The sequence below is a fragment of the Sus scrofa genome, chromosome 5 (assembly GCF_000003025.6).
Source record: "Sus scrofa isolate TJ Tabasco breed Duroc chromosome 5, Sscrofa11.1, whole genome shotgun sequence".
NCBI classification, from domain to species: Eukaryota; Metazoa; Chordata; class Mammalia; order Artiodactyla; family Suidae; genus Sus; species Sus scrofa.
The window spans coordinates 62,204,747-62,224,988 of record NC_010447.5 but is presented as its reverse complement, the minus strand read 5'-3'; the positions used below and the strand labels follow the sequence as shown (position 1 = coordinate 62,224,988).

Genomic DNA, 20,242 nt, shown 5'->3' with positions numbered 1-20,242 from the left:
TTTTTTTTTTTTTTTTGTCTTTTTGTTGTTGTTGTTGTTGCTATTTCTTGGGCCGCTCCCGCGGCATATGGAGGTTCCCAGGCTAGGGGTCGAATCGGAGCTGTAGCCACCGGCCTATGCCAGAGCCACAGCAACTCGGGATCCGAGCCGCGTCTGCAACCTACACCACAGCTCACGGCAACGCCGGATCGTTAACCCACTGAGCAAGGGCAGGGACTGAACCCGTAACCTCATGGTTCCTAGTCGGATTCGTTAACCACTGCGCCACGACGGGAACTCCAGAATATCCTTCATTTCTAATAGAAGTGTCAGAGATGTTTTTCACTTTTCTTTGCTGAGTGATACCAGCTTACTTGTTGTTGTTATTTCTTTTTATTAAAGTATAGTTGATTTACAGTGTTGTGCCACCAGCTTATTTCTCATCTCTGTATTGTGTCTGATCCTTTTAAGTTCATTTATTAGAAAGGTTCTTTTTTCAGTCTAAGTTATCCATGATCTCTTAAAGTATGAAGAAGTATTGATATGAAATTATCTTATTTCTCCTGAAACATTTATTTAAATACAGATTCTTTGTACTGCTTTTGGGATGGCAGTAAATCAGTGCAAAGGGAGCATCTATGCATAGGTCCCCTGCAAATTATTTCTGGAACTTCATTGTGTGTGGGGGAAGCTTTCCAAGCCAGTCATTTGTTCAAAGATAGTTTTGGAAGGGATGGGTATAGTAACAAGGATGATCCGGGAATTTCCAGTTTTACACTAGGTGTCATATGAAACTGTCAACGGATTAGAAGAACAGGTAAACAATATAGGCACACATTAAGAATAATGGAGGTAGAATTTGGGTAGAACACAAAAGGAGAAAACATATAGATAAATATAATTTCGTTTTCAAATAATTGATAAGAAGAAAAATTATTTGCCTGCTCTAAACATTCATGTCAAACTCTAATCTCAGCTGATTTTCTGAAAATATTTTTCTGATGGTAAACAGACTCCACATTCAGATCCCCACGTGAATTTTTTAACGTGTAATATATCATATATTAGAAAAATATTTTAAGCATTAATAATAACATTCTTTTTTTTTTTTCTTTTTGCCTTTTCTAGGGCCACTGCCACGGCATATGAAAGCTCCCAGGCTAGGGGTCTAATCGGAGCTGTAGTCACCGGCCTACGCCAGAGTCACAGCAACGTGGGATCAGAGCCACGTTTGTGACCTACACCACATCTCACAGGCAACGCCAGATCCTTAACCCACTGAGCGAGGCCGGGGATCGAACCCACAACCTCAGGGTTCCTAGTCGGATTCGTTAACAACTGAGCCACAATGGGAACTCTGATAATAATATTCTGAGTTGGGAATTTCAGCAGTCTAGTTCAGTATTATCTATGTTCAATCCTTTCCTAAATACACTCCACATTTCCCCCTACTTGTTGATTCAATGTCTGATGTCTTTATTGGCTTTACTGCTATTTTGCAAATTACCTCCAAAATTTCACAGCTTAAAACAAGCATTTGGAATTCCCTGGTGGCTCAGTCGGTTAAGGATCCAGTGTTGTCACTGCAGCAGCCCAGGTCACTACTGTGGCATGGGTTCAATCCTTGGCTCAGGAACTTCCTCATGACTTAGGCATGGCCAAAAAAAAAACCCCAAAAAAACAAAAAAACAAACAAACAAAAAACAAAAACCAGCATGTACAGCATGTATTATATCAGAGAATCTGTGGCTCAGGAATCCAGGAGCAGCTTAGTTGGATATTCTAACCTAAGGTTTCTCAGTCAAGGTGCTGGCCAGGTCTGTGGTCATTTCAAGTCTCAACTGGGGAAAATCTCTAGCTTCACTCACATGGCTATTAGTTGGCCTCAGGTTCTTGATGACTGTTGGCTGTAATTTTTTTTTTTTTTTTTTTTTTTTTTTTTGTCTTTTTGCCATTTCTTGGGCCGCTCCCACGGCACATGGAGGTTCCCAGGCTAGGGGTCTAATCGGAGCTGTATTCTCCGGCCTACGCCAGAGCCACAGCAACTCGGGATCCGAGCCTCGTCTGCAACCTACACCACAGCTCATGGCAATGCCGGATCGTTAACCCACTGAGCAAGGGCAGGGACCGAACCCACAACCTCATGGTTCCTAGTCGGATTCGTTAACCACTGCGCCACAACGGGAACTCCTTGGCTGTAATTATTAATTGTTGGACACATGAAATCTCTGTGTCCAAGAAATAAAAAAGTAAGAAAGTTTCACACAAGACAGGGTTCACAGTTTTTGTTTTTGGTTTTGTTTTTTAGTGACTTAATCTCAAAAATGTCATGTGTTAATTTTGCTGTATTATATTCATTAGAAATTAGTTACTAGGTATAGTCCAGACTCAAGCAGAGGGATTACACGAAAGCATGAACTTAAAGATGTAGGGTCACTGCTAGGGGCTGCCTAGTGCATTTCACTCTGCCCTGCAGTAATTCACATCACTTCTTCATGCAGAATACATTCACCTTCCCAAAGTCCCCAAACATGTAATCACATTAAAACATTATCTCCAAGTGCAGAATATTATTACATAAGTCAGGTTCGTAAGTGGACATTTCCAGTTCTCTGAGTACAGCTTCTATAGAAATATAGATCTGAGAAACTAAAAAGACAGGTTATTTGCTTCCCACACACTCAACATAACAATGGTGGGATATAGAATAAGCACAATAGACATTTTTGTTGAAAAAAGTATAAGGTCATAGGCACACAGGAGTGATTGATCCATAGCAGTTCTAATATCCAGCCAGACAAATATGTGAAGTTCTTTGGTTGTGTCTCAATATATAGGAATAATTGTCTGTCTGTCAGTGCCACTTTTTGCATTCTTTTTTTCCATTTGCTACTCCATCCTTCTTTTATCACAAAAGGTAGCACATATTTGTGGCTGAAAAATGTTCTCTGTCTGCTTCACGGAGAGTAGAGGTTTGGGTGTCCAACTTTACTGTCAAGAGACAATACAATGTCTCTTTCATTTTTTATTTTCTCTGACCTTTCAATCTAAATTGGCAATATTTCTGCCAATACCATTCTCTTAAAAACCTTGTGGGTCTCCTGTGACTTCCATTATGGTGTGTGCTGTTAAACAAACAAACAAACAAACAAACAAAGGCAACTCATAATCTCTTCAAGATAAGCCTTTTTTTAGGCTTGGACCCCTGCTGAGACATTGGGGGACAATGTTGGAGGTATCCTAAAAGTCCTATGTTTGGTTGACAAGATCTGTGGGTTACAGCCTTAAAACTCTCTGAAGATATGTTAAATCACTAACCCCCAGAACCTCTGAATATAATCACATTAAGGAATGGGGTTATTGTAGATATAATTCATTACTATGAGATCATCTTGGGAGTGCTCACTGAGGTTCAGTGGTAAGGAATCTGACTAGTATCCATGAGGATTCGAGTTTGGTCCCAGGCCCCACTCGGTGGGTTAATGATCTGGTGTTACTGTGAGCTTTGGTGTACGTCACAGACGTGGCTCAGATCCTGCATTGCCATGGCATAGGCTGGCAGCTGCAGCTCTGATTCAAACCCAAGGCTGGGAATTTCCATATGTTGTGGGTGCAGCCCTAAAAAATAAAATAAAAGAGAGAGAAAAGAAAAAAAAGATGAGGCCATCCTGGAATAGGGCGGGCCCTTAATCCAAAATGACTGTTGTCTTTATAATAAGAGGGGAAAATTGGACACTAACACAGACTCAGGGGGGGAAAAACCATGTGATGACTAAGGCAGAGATTCGAGTTATGCAGACACAAGGAAAAGAATGCCAAGGATCCTTGGTGACACCAGAAGTTAAGAGAAAGGCGGGGAACAGATTCTCCTTGACAGACTTCAATAGAGCACGATCTTCTTGACAGCTTGCTCTCAGAATTTTAACTTCCAGAACTGTGAGAAAATAAAAGTCTCTTGCCAGCTGTCCAGGTTGTGGTAATTTGTTATGGCACCCTAGGGGGAAAAACGAGAGAGAAAGAAAAAACAATAGCAAGACAGAAGGCATAGCTTCTTTTGACAGATCTCAAAAGTGACATTCAAGATTTTTGTTCACAATCAAAGAGAAAGAATGACACATGGTACACAATGGTCTCAATACCAGGAGGCTAGGATAATTCTGGACCATCTTAAGGGGTTCTTATCTATATCTATCATTACATTGTTGAGGATAAGAATTAGATTTATTCAACAATATAGCCACCATAGCCTAAAACAATGTTGGGACGTAGCCTATATTCTTTTTTTTTTTTTTTTTTTTTTCGTCTTTTTGCTTTTTTTTTCTTGAGCCACTCCCATGGCATATGGAGGTTCCCAGGCTAGGGGGTCTAAAGGGAGCTGTAGCCACTGGCCTATGCCAGAGCCACAGCAACACGGGATCCAAGCTGAGTCTGCAACCTACACCACAGCTCATGGCAACGCCGGATCCTTAACCCACTGAGCAAGGACAGGGATCAAACCCGAAACCTCATGGTTTCTAGTCGGATTCGTTAGCCACTGCGCCACGACGGGAACTCCTAGCCAATATTCTTAATGATGTTGTGATGTTTACTAATGGAATACAATAGGATTTGAAAAAATTAAATTTAATCTACTGATATAATCAATACTGACCTAAAAACTCCCCTTATCAGACTGGACAATCTAAATTGTGCTGCAAGTCTGTTTCTTAGAATTTAAAAGCCATGCTAAAGTTAGATATTTTTCACACTTTGTAGGTCTCGTAAGAGTATGCCCTCAATATGACATTGTTAGATGTTTCTCAGAATTTGAAACATATCAGATTTTTTCACAGCCTGAGAATAAATGTTACCTTAGTGAGACCTTTATCTCTTGAGTAAGTGAGCAATAGAAAATTGTCCATTGTTAAACCTGGTAGCAACTGCTAACCCCCAAATTCCAATATTTATTTTTATTTATTTCATACTTCATGTCCATTCAGAGTTATCTGCACCCTTTGTTGTGTCTACTTCACTCCAGGAACCAGGGGCACAGAAATGGTATCATTGAGAATGTTGCTGTGCACTGCAGTGGGGGAAAGAGGATGTGACAAATTACACTTTGGTCTAAATATAATTACACTTTGGTTTAAGCTAAAGATATCACATACATTCCATTGACTGAAATAAGTCACATGGCCATGCCTGAGTTCAAGGAGGCAGAGAAGTGTCATTCAGCCATGTCCCTGGAAAGAAAAACAAAACAAAACTACAGAATATATGTATAAATAGCTTTTAAATATATTTATAACACAGCTAACAGTCCCCTAGAGCTTTCTGGAATCTAGAGCAATCGAATACTTAATACTTCTGAATGTACGTTCAATGATGGCATTTTTTAAAAACTATGTAAATGATAGAATCTATGTTGTATCTATGAAACAAATAAGGAGGAAGGGACCTTTGTCCCACATTGTTTATTTATGGGTCTATCTAAATGTCCGGAAAAAAATGTAAGATTCTTGACATTATGCCAGTTGTTTTCCAGAAAGCAATTGTGACAATTAAAGTAATGCCTGAAGTAGGAGGAAAAGCCATTATTCCTTGTATCAGATTTTTCCAAAGGGATTCTTATTTTCAGTTTTTCACTGGAAGCACTGAAGTTTATCACAGGACATAAGGCCTGACCTTTCAGTCCACGACTTGGCTGTTGTCTGTATGCTACTCTGGGACGTACCATAATGCCTTTTCTATCAAAGGAAATCTTGGTGACTCCATTTTGCTCCGCTTTTGCCTTCCTGTGATCGCCACCCCTTCCCTTTCCCTCTTCTCCCAGTAACACTGTGTTTCAAATTAGCCAATGGGGAAGAGTGTGCGCCCTGACCTGACCCACGGGAAGGGGACAGGTGCATCACCTGCGTTAGGGAGAAATAGGGGAGGCTTCTTTGTTTGTCGTGCACACTTTTTGGCGTGCCCACGCCCTTCTGCAGAAGTCAAGAGCCTGGTCACAATTTCTCCTTGTCCACATGTCTCACTTTCCACACTGAGGACCTGAGCCAGAGTTATTGTAGTTTCCAACACTATGGAAATAGGTAGTTAAGTTGGACTTATTATCCTGGCCACTAAAAGTCCTACCTTCTTCCAGGACCCGCTCCCTGCAGACATCGTCTCATTGTTAAACGATAAACCGAGGACTATTTGAAATGTTAAGGGCTTATTTGAGAAAGACTGGATTCAAATCGGGCAGCTTCCAGTTGAGCAGACAGAGAGGAGGAGCTCCAAGGGCATGTACAAAATGAAAACCTTTTTGACAGTGGAGATCGCGTCAAGGAAATTTCACTTGTCAAAAACGTGGGTCGGTTAAAGCAAAGTCGCTTTCCTTTAGGGGACAGCAGGGGTCAGTTCGGCACATTATGTACCTGGTCAGGCCGTTCTTGATCAACTGGTTTAAGATCTCATTTCTGGGAGAGCCAAAACTAATTAAGTCTCAGTTTGGTAAAATGGTCCCAAGTGACTTAGCCCAAGTGACTCCATTTGGGGCCTATTGTCTTGTTTTTGAACACCATGAACACTATTCTGTGAACACCTAATTCCCTCCACCTAGTCTTTTTTTTTTTTAATTTTTTAAAGTTTTGTTGAAGTATAGTTGATTTACAATGTTGTACAACAGAGTGATTCAGTTACACATGTACACACGTCCATTCTTTTTCAGATTCTTTTCCCCTATAGATTATCACAGAACATTGGGTAGAGTTCCCTGTGCTACGTTTGCCGTGCATTTCCCTTTATTCCCCTTCCAAACATACCAGAGGCAAGAGGGAGGTACCCAGAGAAGGTAGCCACCACCCCTTTCCAAATCAGAGAAGTCACTTCATCTCTCTCAGTTACTTTCAAAGCCACTCAGTTGTTCCATCTTTTCCCCAATGCCAGGCTCAGAAGAAGCGACATTTTAGGAAGAATAATTCCTTAGACTTTGAGGAAGTCTGAGTAGAAATTCTTAAATCTGTCCCAGATAAGTGGTCTACTTTCCTTTTTGTTTTGTTTTGTTTTGTCTTTTTGTCTTTTTAGGGCCACACTTGTGGCATATGGAGGTTCCCAGGCTAGGGGTCAAATTGGAGCTACAGCTGCCAGCTTATGCCACAGCTCACAGCAATGCTGGATCCTTAACCCACTGAGCGAGGCCAGGGATCAAACCTGTATCCTTAAGGATCCTAGTTGGGTTACTTAACGGCTGAGCCACGATGGGAACACCTGCCCTCTTTCTTGTACCTCAGTTTAGGGTGGTGGTGTGGTGGGGGGTGATGGTACCTGAAAGCAAGAGCTGCTTGCTCCTGGGGGCAGGTTCCCCTTTATGTTGTGTGGTACCCCCCAACTTACCTGAAGCAAACTTCCCCTGATCAACTCCACCACCTCCTTCTTTGACAGGGGACTCTCCTAAGGATCTCAGGAATCTGCCCCTTTTACTGACCTGGCAGTGAGCGTTTCTGCCTGCACACCTGCCAGGGCTGGAAGGCGTTGGGTGGGTCCATTACCAGCAGGAGAGGCCTTGACTGGGAGACTGTTAAAAATACAGAACCTGGGAGTTCCCATCATGGCGCAGTGGTTAACGAATCCGACTAGGAACCATGAGGTTGTGGGTTCGATCCCTGCCCTTGCTCAGTGGGTTAACGATCCGGCATTGCCGTGAGCTGTGGTGTAGGTTGCAGACGTGGCTTGGATCCCGCGTTGCTGTGGCTCCAGCGTAGGCTGGCAGCTACAGCTCCGATTCGACCCCTAGCCTGGGAACCTCCATATGCCGCAGGAGCGGCCCAAAGAAATAGCAAAAAAGACAGAAAAAAAAAAAACAAAAAAAAAACCAGAACCTCAGGTCTCACCCCAGACCCAGTGAATTCAAATCTGCAGTTTAACAGGCGTATTAACAGAGGGGCAGGTATATTAACGTGTTTAAACTGTTACAGCAGGCAAATAGTTAGGTGTGAGCAGAGAAGGGGGGTATGGGGCCAGATGGCAGAAAACCCCTCCTCATGCAAACAGCAGTGTCCATGGGTGGACAAGGAAAAGCAGGAATATCTAGACCGACAGGAAACCACACATTTTAGGATGATAAATGCCCTGGAGGCAGACAAAGAAAGGTGGAAGAGGGCGTGAATCTCCAGCTTCTGAAGGTAAGCTTTTGCTCATTATGCCCTCATTATAATAAAGTCACAATAAAATTAGCAATGTCAGAGTTCCCTTTGTGGCTCAGCGGTTAACAAACCCGACTGGGATCCATGAGGATGCAGGTTCAATCCCTGGCCTTGCTCAGTGGGTTAAGGATCGGCATTGCCATGAGCTGTGGTGTAGGTCTTAGACAAGGCTTGGATCTGACATTGCTGTGGGTGCGGTGGAGGCCGGCAGCTATAGCTCCGATTCAACCCCTAGCCTGGGAATTTCCATATGCCGAGAGCGCGGCCCTAAAAAGCAAAAAAAAAAAAAAAAAAAAAAAAAGTTAGCGAAGCCGACAAGAAGTACCCATCATGCACTGGTGCCATGACTCTTCCGATCAAAGCTAAATGAGGACAAAAATTCTTCCTGCATTTGGGAAGGCGGAGCTGGAATGAAAATTAAGGAATACACCCCCACCCCAAACCCCCCTCTTCCCAGTGACTATCCCGCCCATGCAACTGGATGCCTTTTAGAACCTGTGTGCTAGAGAAACTCAGGGCAGCTACTCACCTCTCTGCCCACCTCTCTTTAAGAGGTCTATTTCTCACTTAAATAAATCCTCACTTTTTCTTTCTCCATTTCTGTCTCATTTCCAAATTCTTTCTGAGATGAGACAAGAACCTTCCCTTCAGGAACAAAACCACTGCTGTAGATGACACAGCATCAACTGTTTTGAGGTTTTTATTAAAAAGTCCCCCTGGCTGTGTGTGGGTGTGTCTCTCATGCATGCCATGGGAAAGGGGAGGGGATGAACACTGGTGCCACTTATCATGAGTTTGCATTTGATGTTTGTCCACACTTTTTTTTGGGGGGGGGTCTTTTTTTGCTATTTCTTGGGCCGCTCCCGCGGCATATGGAGGTTCCCAGGCTAGTGGTCTAATCGGAGCTGTAGCCACCAGCCTAAGCCAGAGCCACAGCAACGCGGGATCCGAGCCACGTCTGCGATCCACACCACAGCTCACAGCAACGCCGGATCCTTAACCCACTGAGCAAGGCCAGGGATCGAACCCGCAACCTCGTGGTTCCTAGTCGGGTTCGTTTCCGCTGCGCCACAATGGAAACTCCTATTTGTTTTTAAAATCTGAGTTAATTTACTAACAGTTCCTACCAGGGAGCACTGGAAACCTTTCTTTTTTGGTCCTTAAACCTATATACTGATGTCAGAAAGTCAAATTTAATGGGTAAATGCTTCAACCCACATCATTTCATTTGATACAGCAATACCTATGTTATCCAGCTATATGTTTTTTTGACTTTATGGATGAATAAAGAACATGACTGACCATCTGCTTCCTATCCCCAAAATCCAGGATTGTTGCTCTTGTAACACCACAGTACCAAGTCATATAGAAAAAAAAAAAAAAAAAAACTAAACTAAACTAAGATCTTGCACAAGGCTGGCTATAGGAGCGCAAATGGTAGTTCTGCTCCTGGGTAAGCAATCTGTTTGAATTCAAGTGGATGAAAACAATATTTATTGGGTTGTTTGCTAAGAGTCTTTTAACTGCTTGCCATGCAAAATGCGATCCATATTGCACACTGAAACAAAATCTTCCGTTAGGTTATCTGTTAGAAAGTGAAAGAAAATGGAAAACTAATAAAAAAACCATTAATTTGTTTTTCTGTTCCTTCTATTTTGTTCCCAGAAATCTTGTTTTTCAGTGTGCTTGTTGGGTTGCTGGGTTGGTTTAGTTTTCCCTGAGGTAAGAGTGTGATCTGATAGATGTTAAACAAAAAGAAGTTAACTTGTTCCCAGTCTCATATATTTCCAGACGGTTCTTTTGTCTCAAGCCTCCTTCCTGCATTACTGCTTTGAAAGAATCTGGCATCTCATCTGGCAGTGGCCATCACACAGAACTTGATACTCTCAAATTCAATGAACTTGATTTTTTTTTAAATGGCCACACCTACAGCATATGGAAATTCCCAGGCCAGGGACCGAATCCAGGTCAAAGCTGCAACCTACACCATAGCTGTTATATAGGCTGCAGACTCAGCTTGGGTCTGGGGTGGCTGTGGCTATGACGTAGGCAACCAGCTACAGCTCTGATCTGACTCCTAGCCTGGGAACCTCCATATGCCACAGGTGTGGCCCTAAAAAGACCAAAAAAAAAAAAAAAAGAGTTTCCCTTTTGCTCCAATCAGTGGAAGAATAGGAGTCTAATTTCCATAAGTACCCCTTTTATTGATTCAATTTGTTAAACTATGTCATCTTTTAATATATGTCATATATAACATATATGACATGTTATATATATGGCCATTTCCTATTTTATACTATACTTTTTTTTTCATGTTAAGGTAAAATTTTGTTTGCTTTATTAAGTGCTGTAATTTGGATCGTCTATATACTATTGTTACCTCTAATTAGGTAACTTCAGGGAAAGGTCGTCAATTTTCCTTGCTCATAAAGATAATCTGCTCATCCCCCTCCTGACCTTCTCCACACTTGCTCTTGTCAGGGCCCAGTCATGTTGCTGCTCCTTCTGCTGCTGTTTATTTACCCTGCTGGTAATTCTGATAGACAAAGTTGGGACCCATGCTCCATTAGCTAGGCCCTGTGTTGTAAGATAAACATCTTTAAAATGGAGTTCCCACTGTGGGAACATCTTGGGAGACCTGGGATGAAGGTTTGAGCCCCGTCCCGGCACATTGGGTTAAAGATCTAGCATTGCCAGAGCTGCAGCTTAGGCTACAACTGCGGCTCAGATCTGATCCCTGGCCCAGAAACTCCATATGCCACTCCAGCACTTATTATTTGTATACTTTTTCTTGACGGGCATTCTGACTGGTGTGAGGTGATACCTCATGGTAGTTTTCATTTGCATTTCTCTAATAATTAGTGATGTTGAGCATTACTGTTGGTGGGAATATAAATTGAGGCAGCCACTATAGAACACAGTACAGGTGTTCCTTAAAACACTAGAAATAGAGTTGCCATATGATCCAGCGATCCGACTTCCAGGCATATAGCTTAAAAAGATTAAAATTCTAATTCCAATGGATAGATGCACCTCAGTGTTCATAGAAGCACTGTTTACAAGAGCCAAGTCATAGAAGCAGCCTAAGTGTCCATTGACAGAGAAATGGATAAAGAAGATGTGGTACTACAAAGGAATATTCCATAAAAAAGAAGGAAATAATGCCATTTGCAGCAACATATGTGGACATAGAGATTGTCATACTAGGTGAAGAAAGTTAGATAGAGAAAGACAAATATTGTATGATAATTATATGTGGAGCCTAAAAAAATAGTACAATTGAACTTATTTACACAACAGAAGCAGAATCACAGACATAGAAAGCAAACTTATGGTACCCAGAGGGGAAGCAGGGGAGGGATAAATTAAGAGTATGGGGTTAACAGATACACACTACAGTATATAAAACAGATAAACAATAGGGGCCCACTGTGTAGCACAGAAAACTATATTCAGTATCCTATAATAATCTTTAATGGAAAAAGAATTTAGATATATGTATGAATATATATGTGTGTGTATATATACATATATAAGTATGTATCCAAATCACTTTACTGTTCACCTGAAACTAACATTGTAAATCAACTTTACAATATTATTATAAATCAATTGTACTTCAATTAAAAAAAACTAAATTTATGTTTGCCCTTCAGCATGGATAGGTGGATGGATAAATATTCTCTTCAAAAAGTTTCTGTGGTCATAGCAAAGCAAAAATACAGCTTTCAGCCTCAATCTTTTGCTCTTTATAGGTTAGTGCTTTAATTTGTGTCACATAGGGTCCCGCAGTTTCTAAGGTGCCTTTTTCACATTTTCATTTAGAGGGTTCTGGCAGCACATGAACTTTGACTATGATCCTTAACTCATGTCACACTTTCAGAGTGCATGCTCTAGAGCTCTATACATGTCACACCTGTGACTTTCAGTTTTGGTTAAGGTTGACTGTAAATTCCTGTGGCACTGAGCTACAAACAATTCTAATCCTGACTAAAAGTCATCTGCTTCTTGAAAATGAATAGACTTGGGAGTTCCCATTGTGGCTCAGGTGAAATGAACCCGACTAGTGACCATGAGGATGCAGTTTCGATCCTTGGCCTTGCTCAGTATGTTAAGGATCTGGCTTTATCACAGCTGGAGTGTAGGTTGCACATGTGGGTCAGTTCCTGAATGGCTGTGGCTGTGGCTGCAGCTGCTGCTCTGATTCAACCCCTAGCCTGAGAACTTCCATATACTGCAAATGCAACTCTTAAAAAAGAAAAAAAAAAATAGTAGACTTCATTTTAGATTTAAGTAAGGAAAAAAGCAGTTTTTAGGTTTTTGGAAATATTGAGCAGAAAATACAGAGTTTTCAGGCATTTTTCTTCTTCCTACACATCTTCCTCTTTTTTTTTTTTTTTTTTTTTTTTTTTGTCTTTTGTCCTTTTTAGGGCTGCACCTGCAGCACATGGAGGTTCCCAGGCCAGGGGGTCCAATCAGAGCTGTAGCTGCTGGCCTACACCATAGCCACAGCAATGCCAGATCCGAGCCGCATCTGCAACCTACACTGAAGCTCACCGCAATGCTGGATCTTCAACCCACTGAGTGAGGCCAGGGATCGAACCCACAAATTCATGGTTCCTAGTCAGATTCGTTTCCACTGCGCCACGACGGGAACTCCACCTTCCTCTATTTTTAACACCTTGCATGCATGTGTTTATAGGGTCCTAGGGAATGTGGGCAGATGTAATTGTTTAGATTGAGCAACATGGACAAGGAGGACACATGTAAGGTCGCTGGTGAGACATGATTGACCCTACTAAGGGCAGCACAGTTTCAACACTTATCCAGACGTGAAATCTGGAGAGGAGACACATACTCTTTGCCACCCCCTTTCTTGCACATTGTTCCCATCATGTCCCACTACATTTCTCCTGCCACCAGCCCTTTATAAGCAGAATGCCTGCTTGCAATTGTTGCTGATGCCATCTTGGGCTCAGCCCATTCATTTCAGATGTCTTCTTATATCTCTCCTGCTTTTCTTTTCCTTTTTCTTTTTTCTTTTCTTTTTTTTTTTTTTTTTTTTTTTTTTTGTCCTTTTGCCTTTTCTAGGGCCGCTCCTGTGGCATATAGAGGTTCCCAGGCTAGGGGTCCAATTGGAGCTGCAGCTGCCAGCCTGCACTAGGGCCACAGCAACGCAGGATCCAAGCTGCATCTGCAACCTACACCACAGCTCACGGCAACGCCAAATGCTTAAACCACTGTGCAAGGCCAGAGATCGATCTTTCGTTCTCATGGATAATAGTCATATTCATTTCCACTGAGCCACTATGGGAACTCCTCACTTGCTTTTCTGACCTGGCCTTGTGTGTTCCTCCCTAGGCAGACCCAATGTGTTACATGATTATAGCTGAGAGCAAATTTTGCTGTCTTATTATTAACTGAAGTCCATGGTCTGTATTAGGGTTCATCCTTTCTTTCCTATATGCTATAGATTTTGAAAGATGTATATTGACATGAATCCATCATTCCAGGATCATACAGAATAGTTTCACTGTTTTAAAAATCCCTTGGCCTCCACCTGTTCATCCCTCCCAACCTCCCTTCTCAGTATTCCAGACAGATCTTTTCACTGTCTCCATAGTTTTGCCTTTTCCCGAATGTCACATTGCTGGAATTTTACAGTATGCAGCCTTTTCAAATGGTCTTCTTTCATTTAGTAACCTGCACTAAAGTCTCTTTTATGTCTTTTCTTGACTTGAGAACTTTCTTTTTCCCTAAGTCCCTAATTATTCGGCCACTGTTTGGAGGTTCTACCATATGTTTAGCCATCACGGGCATCCTGGTTGCTTCCAAGTTTTGGCAGTCATGAATACAGCTGTGTAAACACATTTGCGCAGGTTTTGCATAAGCAGTCAGTTTTCAACTCACTTGGGTAAATGCCAAAAAGGGGGATTGTTGGATCATATAATAAGTACATCACTTTCTTAAGAAACCGCCACACTGTTTTCCAAAGAGTCATTTGCTTTTTATTATCAATACCTGGTGAAACTTCTAAATCACTTCAGGGATTAAAACAATCCACTAGAAAAAAAATGTTGTTGATCAAAGACTGATTTCTACAGTTACTGTCTTGTTTTCACAATATGTATATAAACTCTATTCCAACTAGATCAATCTCACTGTGGCCAGATCCTCAGCTTTGAAATCTAACCACCCCAAGAAAGTCCAAGAAAGGGTGGTGGATTCAGGAAACGGCATATTTAAGATCACTTAAAACTCAAAATGGAGTAACTATGGTTCAGGCATCTAAATGGAGTCAGATCGGTAGATGTGGTTTCAGACACATTCTTGCATTACTAAGAACTTGAATTTTCTGAACTGTATTAAACCCAAGAGCACCACCCCCCACTTTCAAAATAACACCTGCAAGCAGCTACCAGTTGCAAACTAAGTTTCAAAAAGCCTCTCCCCACCCAAGCAATCCTTATTTAGACAAGCACCCTTTCTTCTTACCAGTTCCTATGTTAATTCTGGACAATTTTGTGTAAACTTGCAGCTTTTTTGGCATTTATCAACTTCCCCCATTTTGTAGTCCCCTGGGACACAATTCATTGCTTCTCCATCTGTACCTCCTGCAGTCCTAACAACCACAAATGAATGCCTTTTGGGGGGGCCTCGACAAGGGTTTCTGTTCTTAGAAGTCTTGGTTATCACAGGTTAACTACAAAGAGACAGAGCCTTATCCTCCATCTCTGTTAGGCCAGAGCGGCTCCCAGACTTTGGAACCCTCTGCAGACTTTCTTCTACTTTGCCAGGGAGGGACCGAGTTTGGGAGAAAGGCTACACAGAGGGGTTCTTTTTGACCCACTGTCAGTTCTCCTCCCCACTCCCAAGTCAGGCACTACCGGTCAGGGTAGGTTTCAGGGTCCAGAAGTGGGACTATGGAACCAAGCCCATGAACCCTGAATCACATCTGGTTTACCAGAGTTCAAGCTTTCTCTTCTGCTTCTCCTTCCGAGAAAAGAAATAGGAAGCAAAACCATGTGTCAAAGTACGCAGGGTGAGGCAGGTTGCTTCTGGACCCCTGGCAGCCAGTCTAGTGCTCCAGTCACTTCCTGGCATTCTGCAAACAGCTGCCTCCAGAGGGATGCAGGCTCCCAGGCCAGCGCAATTTTCGGAATTTGGAGGGCTGCTGGAGAGTGCATGGGGAGTGACAGTGGAGTTTGCAGTCCTAAGACCCTCCATCCCCACTCCACCGCCCCTGCTCCAATGCCTGGTCATGGTGAAGGAGGAACCGCCACTAAGAAGAGGAAGGCCTTGCCGGGTCTTTCCCAATGTGGGGGTGAGCGTCCAGGCTAAACAGGCAATTTCCAAAAACCCAACTTGATTTCACTCCAGCTGCCTGGGGCCCTGACCCGCTCTCTTCACTGGAGTGATGGGTGGGAGATTCCTTAGGACAGGTCCTGTGGTCTGGGGATAAAGGCTTGGGAAAGGCTGCAGGTTCAGCAGGCCTTACCTAGTGACTTGGTTCAGGGTCTCTCCCTCTTTTTATGTCTCAGACCACCCTGCCCCCACATCGCTATTTTAATTGGAAAGTAGAGATCCATTTGGAACTGGCCTGAGTCTCTTCTCCCTGCCCCCCCGCCCCTACTCAGCCCCATTTCTAGGAATACAAACGTTCCGGGGAGACTTGTCTTTAGACTCGGTCTGAATATCTTGAAGCAGCCTCTGGCAGAATAAGCAAGTATTTTAAAAAAAAGGAAGTTCCCTTCCGTTTCCTGTGGGTTAGGTGTACCAATGTTTTTGTAATATACTGCTCTTATTAACTGAAATTTCAGAAATGGAGATTGATTTGAGATAAAGAGGCATTTATCAGGAACGGGTAGTTAGAGCTGTGGCTCAGAGACTCAGATTCAGGAAGCACTGGAATTGTCTACCAGGCTACAAAATGGAGGTTGGTTATGACAGCAAAAACATGCAATGCCATATTTTTGTAATGTAAATATATCTGTTAAGAATTTAATTCTGGAGCTGGCCAGAAGCAGGGGTGCTTGTTAAGCAATGATTGGTTACATTGGTAATAGTAGTTGCATAACTACAAGGCGGGGCCTTGAGCTCAAAAGTTGGTAACTGTTGCACTATCTTTGGATCTGGTACAACACAAAGTTCAAATTCTGCAGTTCTAAAACCAGATCCTCAGTGGCCTTGTAGCTCCATTTTTGTACTTGGAACTGTGGGTATTCCATTATAGTTTCAATTTGTCATCATGCTCAGCAACGTCAGGGTTTTCTTGGTACTATATAAACATGATCTTTTAAAATGTCCATCTCTTAAATAGACACCAAAGCAGACAGCTACCTTGCCTGGGCCATTCTGGAACATCCATCCAGCCCTGTCTTACAAGACACTGGCACACTAGATCCCCTTCAAGTTCCATTCTGATTATTGATGCCCCATTGCCCAGCTTCCTTTCAAGGGTCCCCGGTTGTTATATCCATGGCCATTTATAACAGTCTACCTTTATAACACCCATCACCACTGTTATCGATTATTAAAATTTCCTTATTGATGCACTCTAGACGAGCAATTTTCAGTATAATCTCCCTTTTAGAATCAGTTGGGTTGGAGGGAAACTCTTAGAAAAATGGATGCTCAGATACCACCCCAGAGACCCTGATTTAACAGGTTCTTGTGGTACATTAGAATCTTTTTATAAAAATCCCTAGTGGGAGTTCTTGTTGTGCCTCATTGGGTTAAGGACCCAGCATAGGCTGCGTGAGGATGTGGGCTTGATCCCTAGCCTTGCTCAATATGTCAGGGATCTGGCTTTGCTGCAAGCTGCAGTGTAGGTCACAGATGTGGTTCAGATCCTGTGTTGCTGTGGGCTGTGGTGTAGGCCTCAGCTGCAGCTGCAATTTGATCCTTAGCCCAGGAACTTCCATATGCCACAGGTGTGGCCCTAAAATATATATCCCCTAGCAGTGTACAGAATCAAGATTCTACCTCATTCCCTGTAGCTAAAATGGCAAGTTCAACTTTCGTCTAAATCCTACCTTTCCTTTAAGGTTTTGTGCAAGTGCTGTCAACCCCCATGAAGTCTTCTCCCAAAGAAAAACACTTTCTGCCCCCAACCTTGGGCCATAAGCAGTATAGTCAGTAAGTTAGTTTCAGACCAAGTTGATGTCATATTATCATTATTGACCCTTATAAAGCCTCTCGTTTTGATTTTTTTTAGTCCTATTTCCATAGGCACCTACTCTTGTGCATTTAATGTGCATTATTTTTTTAAACAGATACTGTTTTTCACATAAATATATTCAGCAAATATTATTCCTTTTGTATAGTGAACAGTTTTGTATCACAAGTTTATACTTGATTATCACATAGTGATAACCAGCACCCTAATCATAAAATAGGGTATTATCGGCAGCATTCAGGCCTTCTTGTGCTCCTGCCAATCACTATTTCCTTCTTGCTACCAAAAGAATTTTCTTTCTTGGAGTTCCTGTCGTTGCGCAGTGGAAACGAACCCGACTAGGAACCATGAGGTTGCGGGTTCGATCCCTGCCCTTGCTCAGTGGGTTAATGATCCAGCGTTGCCGTGAGCTGTGGTGTAGGTCACAGACGCGGCTTGGATCCTGTGTTGCTGTGGCTCTGGCATAGGCCTGTGGCTGCAGCTCCGATTAGACCCCTAGCCTGGGAACCTCCATATGCTGTGGGAGCGGCCCAAGAAATGGCAGAAAGACAAAAAAAAAAAAAAAAAAAAAAAAAAAAAAAAAAGAATCTTCTTTCTTAACCTCACAGATTATTTTTGCTTGTTTCTGAGCTCTATATAAATTGAACTGTTCAAGATGCATTCTATTGTGTCTGTCTTCTTACATTGAACATTATGTTTTTGAGATTCACCCATGTTGTTGCCTATGGCAAGAGTTTGTTCATGTTCATTGCTAAATAGTATTCCATTGTATCAATATACTACTGTGTGTTACCATTCGACTGTTAATAGGCATGGCAGTTTTCAGTTGTTGTCTATTACAAATAACTCTTTTTATAGTCATTTTGTGTGTGTCTTTTCATGCACATATGTGTGTGGTTTTTAGAAAACATGAGTAAAATTTCTGGGTCATGGTTTAGTTATGACCAACTTTGATAGTTATATCAAAGAGTGTTCCAAAATTGCTGTAAATGTTTATAAGCCGACCAGCAGTGGATAAGCGTTCCAGTTGTTTTACACCATCCCTAATAAATTACATACTATTCTTTTTCATTTATCCATTACAGTGAATGTTTAGTGATATGTTTGGTGATATTATGGAATATTTTCCTTGTTTTTTTTTTTTTTTTCTATATTCAGGTAAAGTAAGTGTCATTCATGTTTTCTGGTATTGAAAAATTCTGGAAGTTCCACAAAACAATCCTTAATAATAAGGATTCATACTAAAGTTATCAACAGTAACTTTTGTCAAAGGTGAGTAATCTTTCCCTTAGGGATTCAATGACAATTTATTATAGAATTTACCCTTAAACATCTATTGCTATATTTTCAAGTTCACTGATCTTTTCTTCTGCACGTTTAATCTGCCATTAATTCATCCAATGTATTTTTCATCTCAAGATGAAAAATGAAATTTTATCACTAGATGTTGGGTTTGTATCTATTTTTTAATATCTTCTATAACTATAGGTAGTAGTTACATAAACATTTTATAGAATATTATATTATAACATATTATATATTATATGTACTATATATTATGCATGATATATGATAATATATTATAAAAATAATAAATAATTATATAGTATAGTATAATATATGATAATATATTATAAAATATAATAAGTATAATATATAATATAATGTATATTATAATATATGTACTATATTATGCATAATAGAATATATAAGAAATATATAAGATATATTACATATATAAGTATAAAATGTTCCTGTTCCTAGCACAAAGCTCATAAAATCCTTGTAAATATAATATAGGATAGATATCCATCTTTTTCTGTTATCTCAGTTTGTCAGAGGGAATCAGGTCGCCATTTAGTCTATGGCTAATCATTCCGACTACTCTTAAAATGCCCCACAGATGATGGGGTATTTCCAGCCTGGTTGATCCAAATGGTCACCCTCTCCAAATGGGGAGGTGAGTACACTGGTTACTGTTTCTTCTGATCATTTCCTGTGCTTTCCCCCTCCATCCTCACACACAAGTGTTCATCAGTACACTGCTGAGCACCCAGGGAGCACACTGTGTGATGTCTCACTCTCTCCTGACTTGTGTGCACAGGTCTTGTTCTGAGCTTCCTTCCTTCAACGCACAGAATGACTGTTGCTGGGCAGTAATCAGGGGCAATGGCAGGGCTCACCAAATGTGTTTCAGAGGATCACTGCCCTTCACTGAGTGGTGCCCAGTCCTTTTTTTTTTTTTTTTTATTGGAGTATCACGGACTTAAAATGTTGTATTAGTTTTAGGACCATCAATTATACATATGCTTGTATCCACTCTTTCTCCCTATATAGGTTTTTTTTTCCTTTTTTTTCCCACACATTTTATTTTTTTCTTTTTAGTTGATTCAGGCAGGGGAGTAAATTGGGTCCCTGCTCTTCTATTTTGACAGGGCACAGGAGTCTGTGGAGTTGCTCTTTCTAAGTTAAAAATTTATCAAATGCATCATTTCTTTTTACAGCCCACTTAACTCATTGTGATATTCTGCCTCTTATTCCGATGTGTTCTTTTTCTCAGGTAGCCAGTTACTTGTCCTTTGGACAGGGTTGAGGCATAAAAAATATTGATGCTAGAAACTATTAATGCATAAAGTCCATGTATGCTCAATATACCTCGTTTGAAATGAGCCACTCCTCTGAGAGAAATAGGGTGTTTCTCTGATGTGTCCGTCTGTTGCTTTCGCTTTTGTAGTTCTTCTTGGCTTTTGCATCTCAGAAATCAGTCGTGTTCCGGGAACAAGCTGAAAGGAGCCTGAACATGACTTCGTTGGAGGCTTTGAAATTCTTACAGACAGGTCATACCTGCAGAGAAAGCATGTCTGAAGGGCAATCTGGTAATATAAAATCGATAAATTTTGACAAAATGCTGGGTGGGGAGGGC

The 20,242-nt window shown here is 41.5% G+C and overlaps 1 protein-coding gene across 3 annotated transcripts in view; it reads left to right on the top strand.

The window, feature by feature from the left end:
- Nucleotides 1-20,242, top strand: part of CLEC2D (C-type lectin domain family 2 member D) — a 40,039-nt gene that overhangs the window by 2,345 nt on the left and 17,452 nt on the right. For 2 of the 3 annotated variants that reach the window (XM_003126493.4, XM_003126492.4), the window contains exons 3-4: nt 18,478-18,591; nt 20,054-20,195. In XM_003126493.4, the coding sequence (XP_003126541.1) occupies nt 20,120-20,195 (76 nt within the window). In that variant the 5' untranslated portion in view covers nt 18,478-18,591; nt 20,054-20,119. The remainder of the gene's footprint in view (nt 1-18,477; nt 18,592-20,053; nt 20,196-20,242) is intronic. The other variant, XM_021092371.1, reaches the window with a different exon arrangement.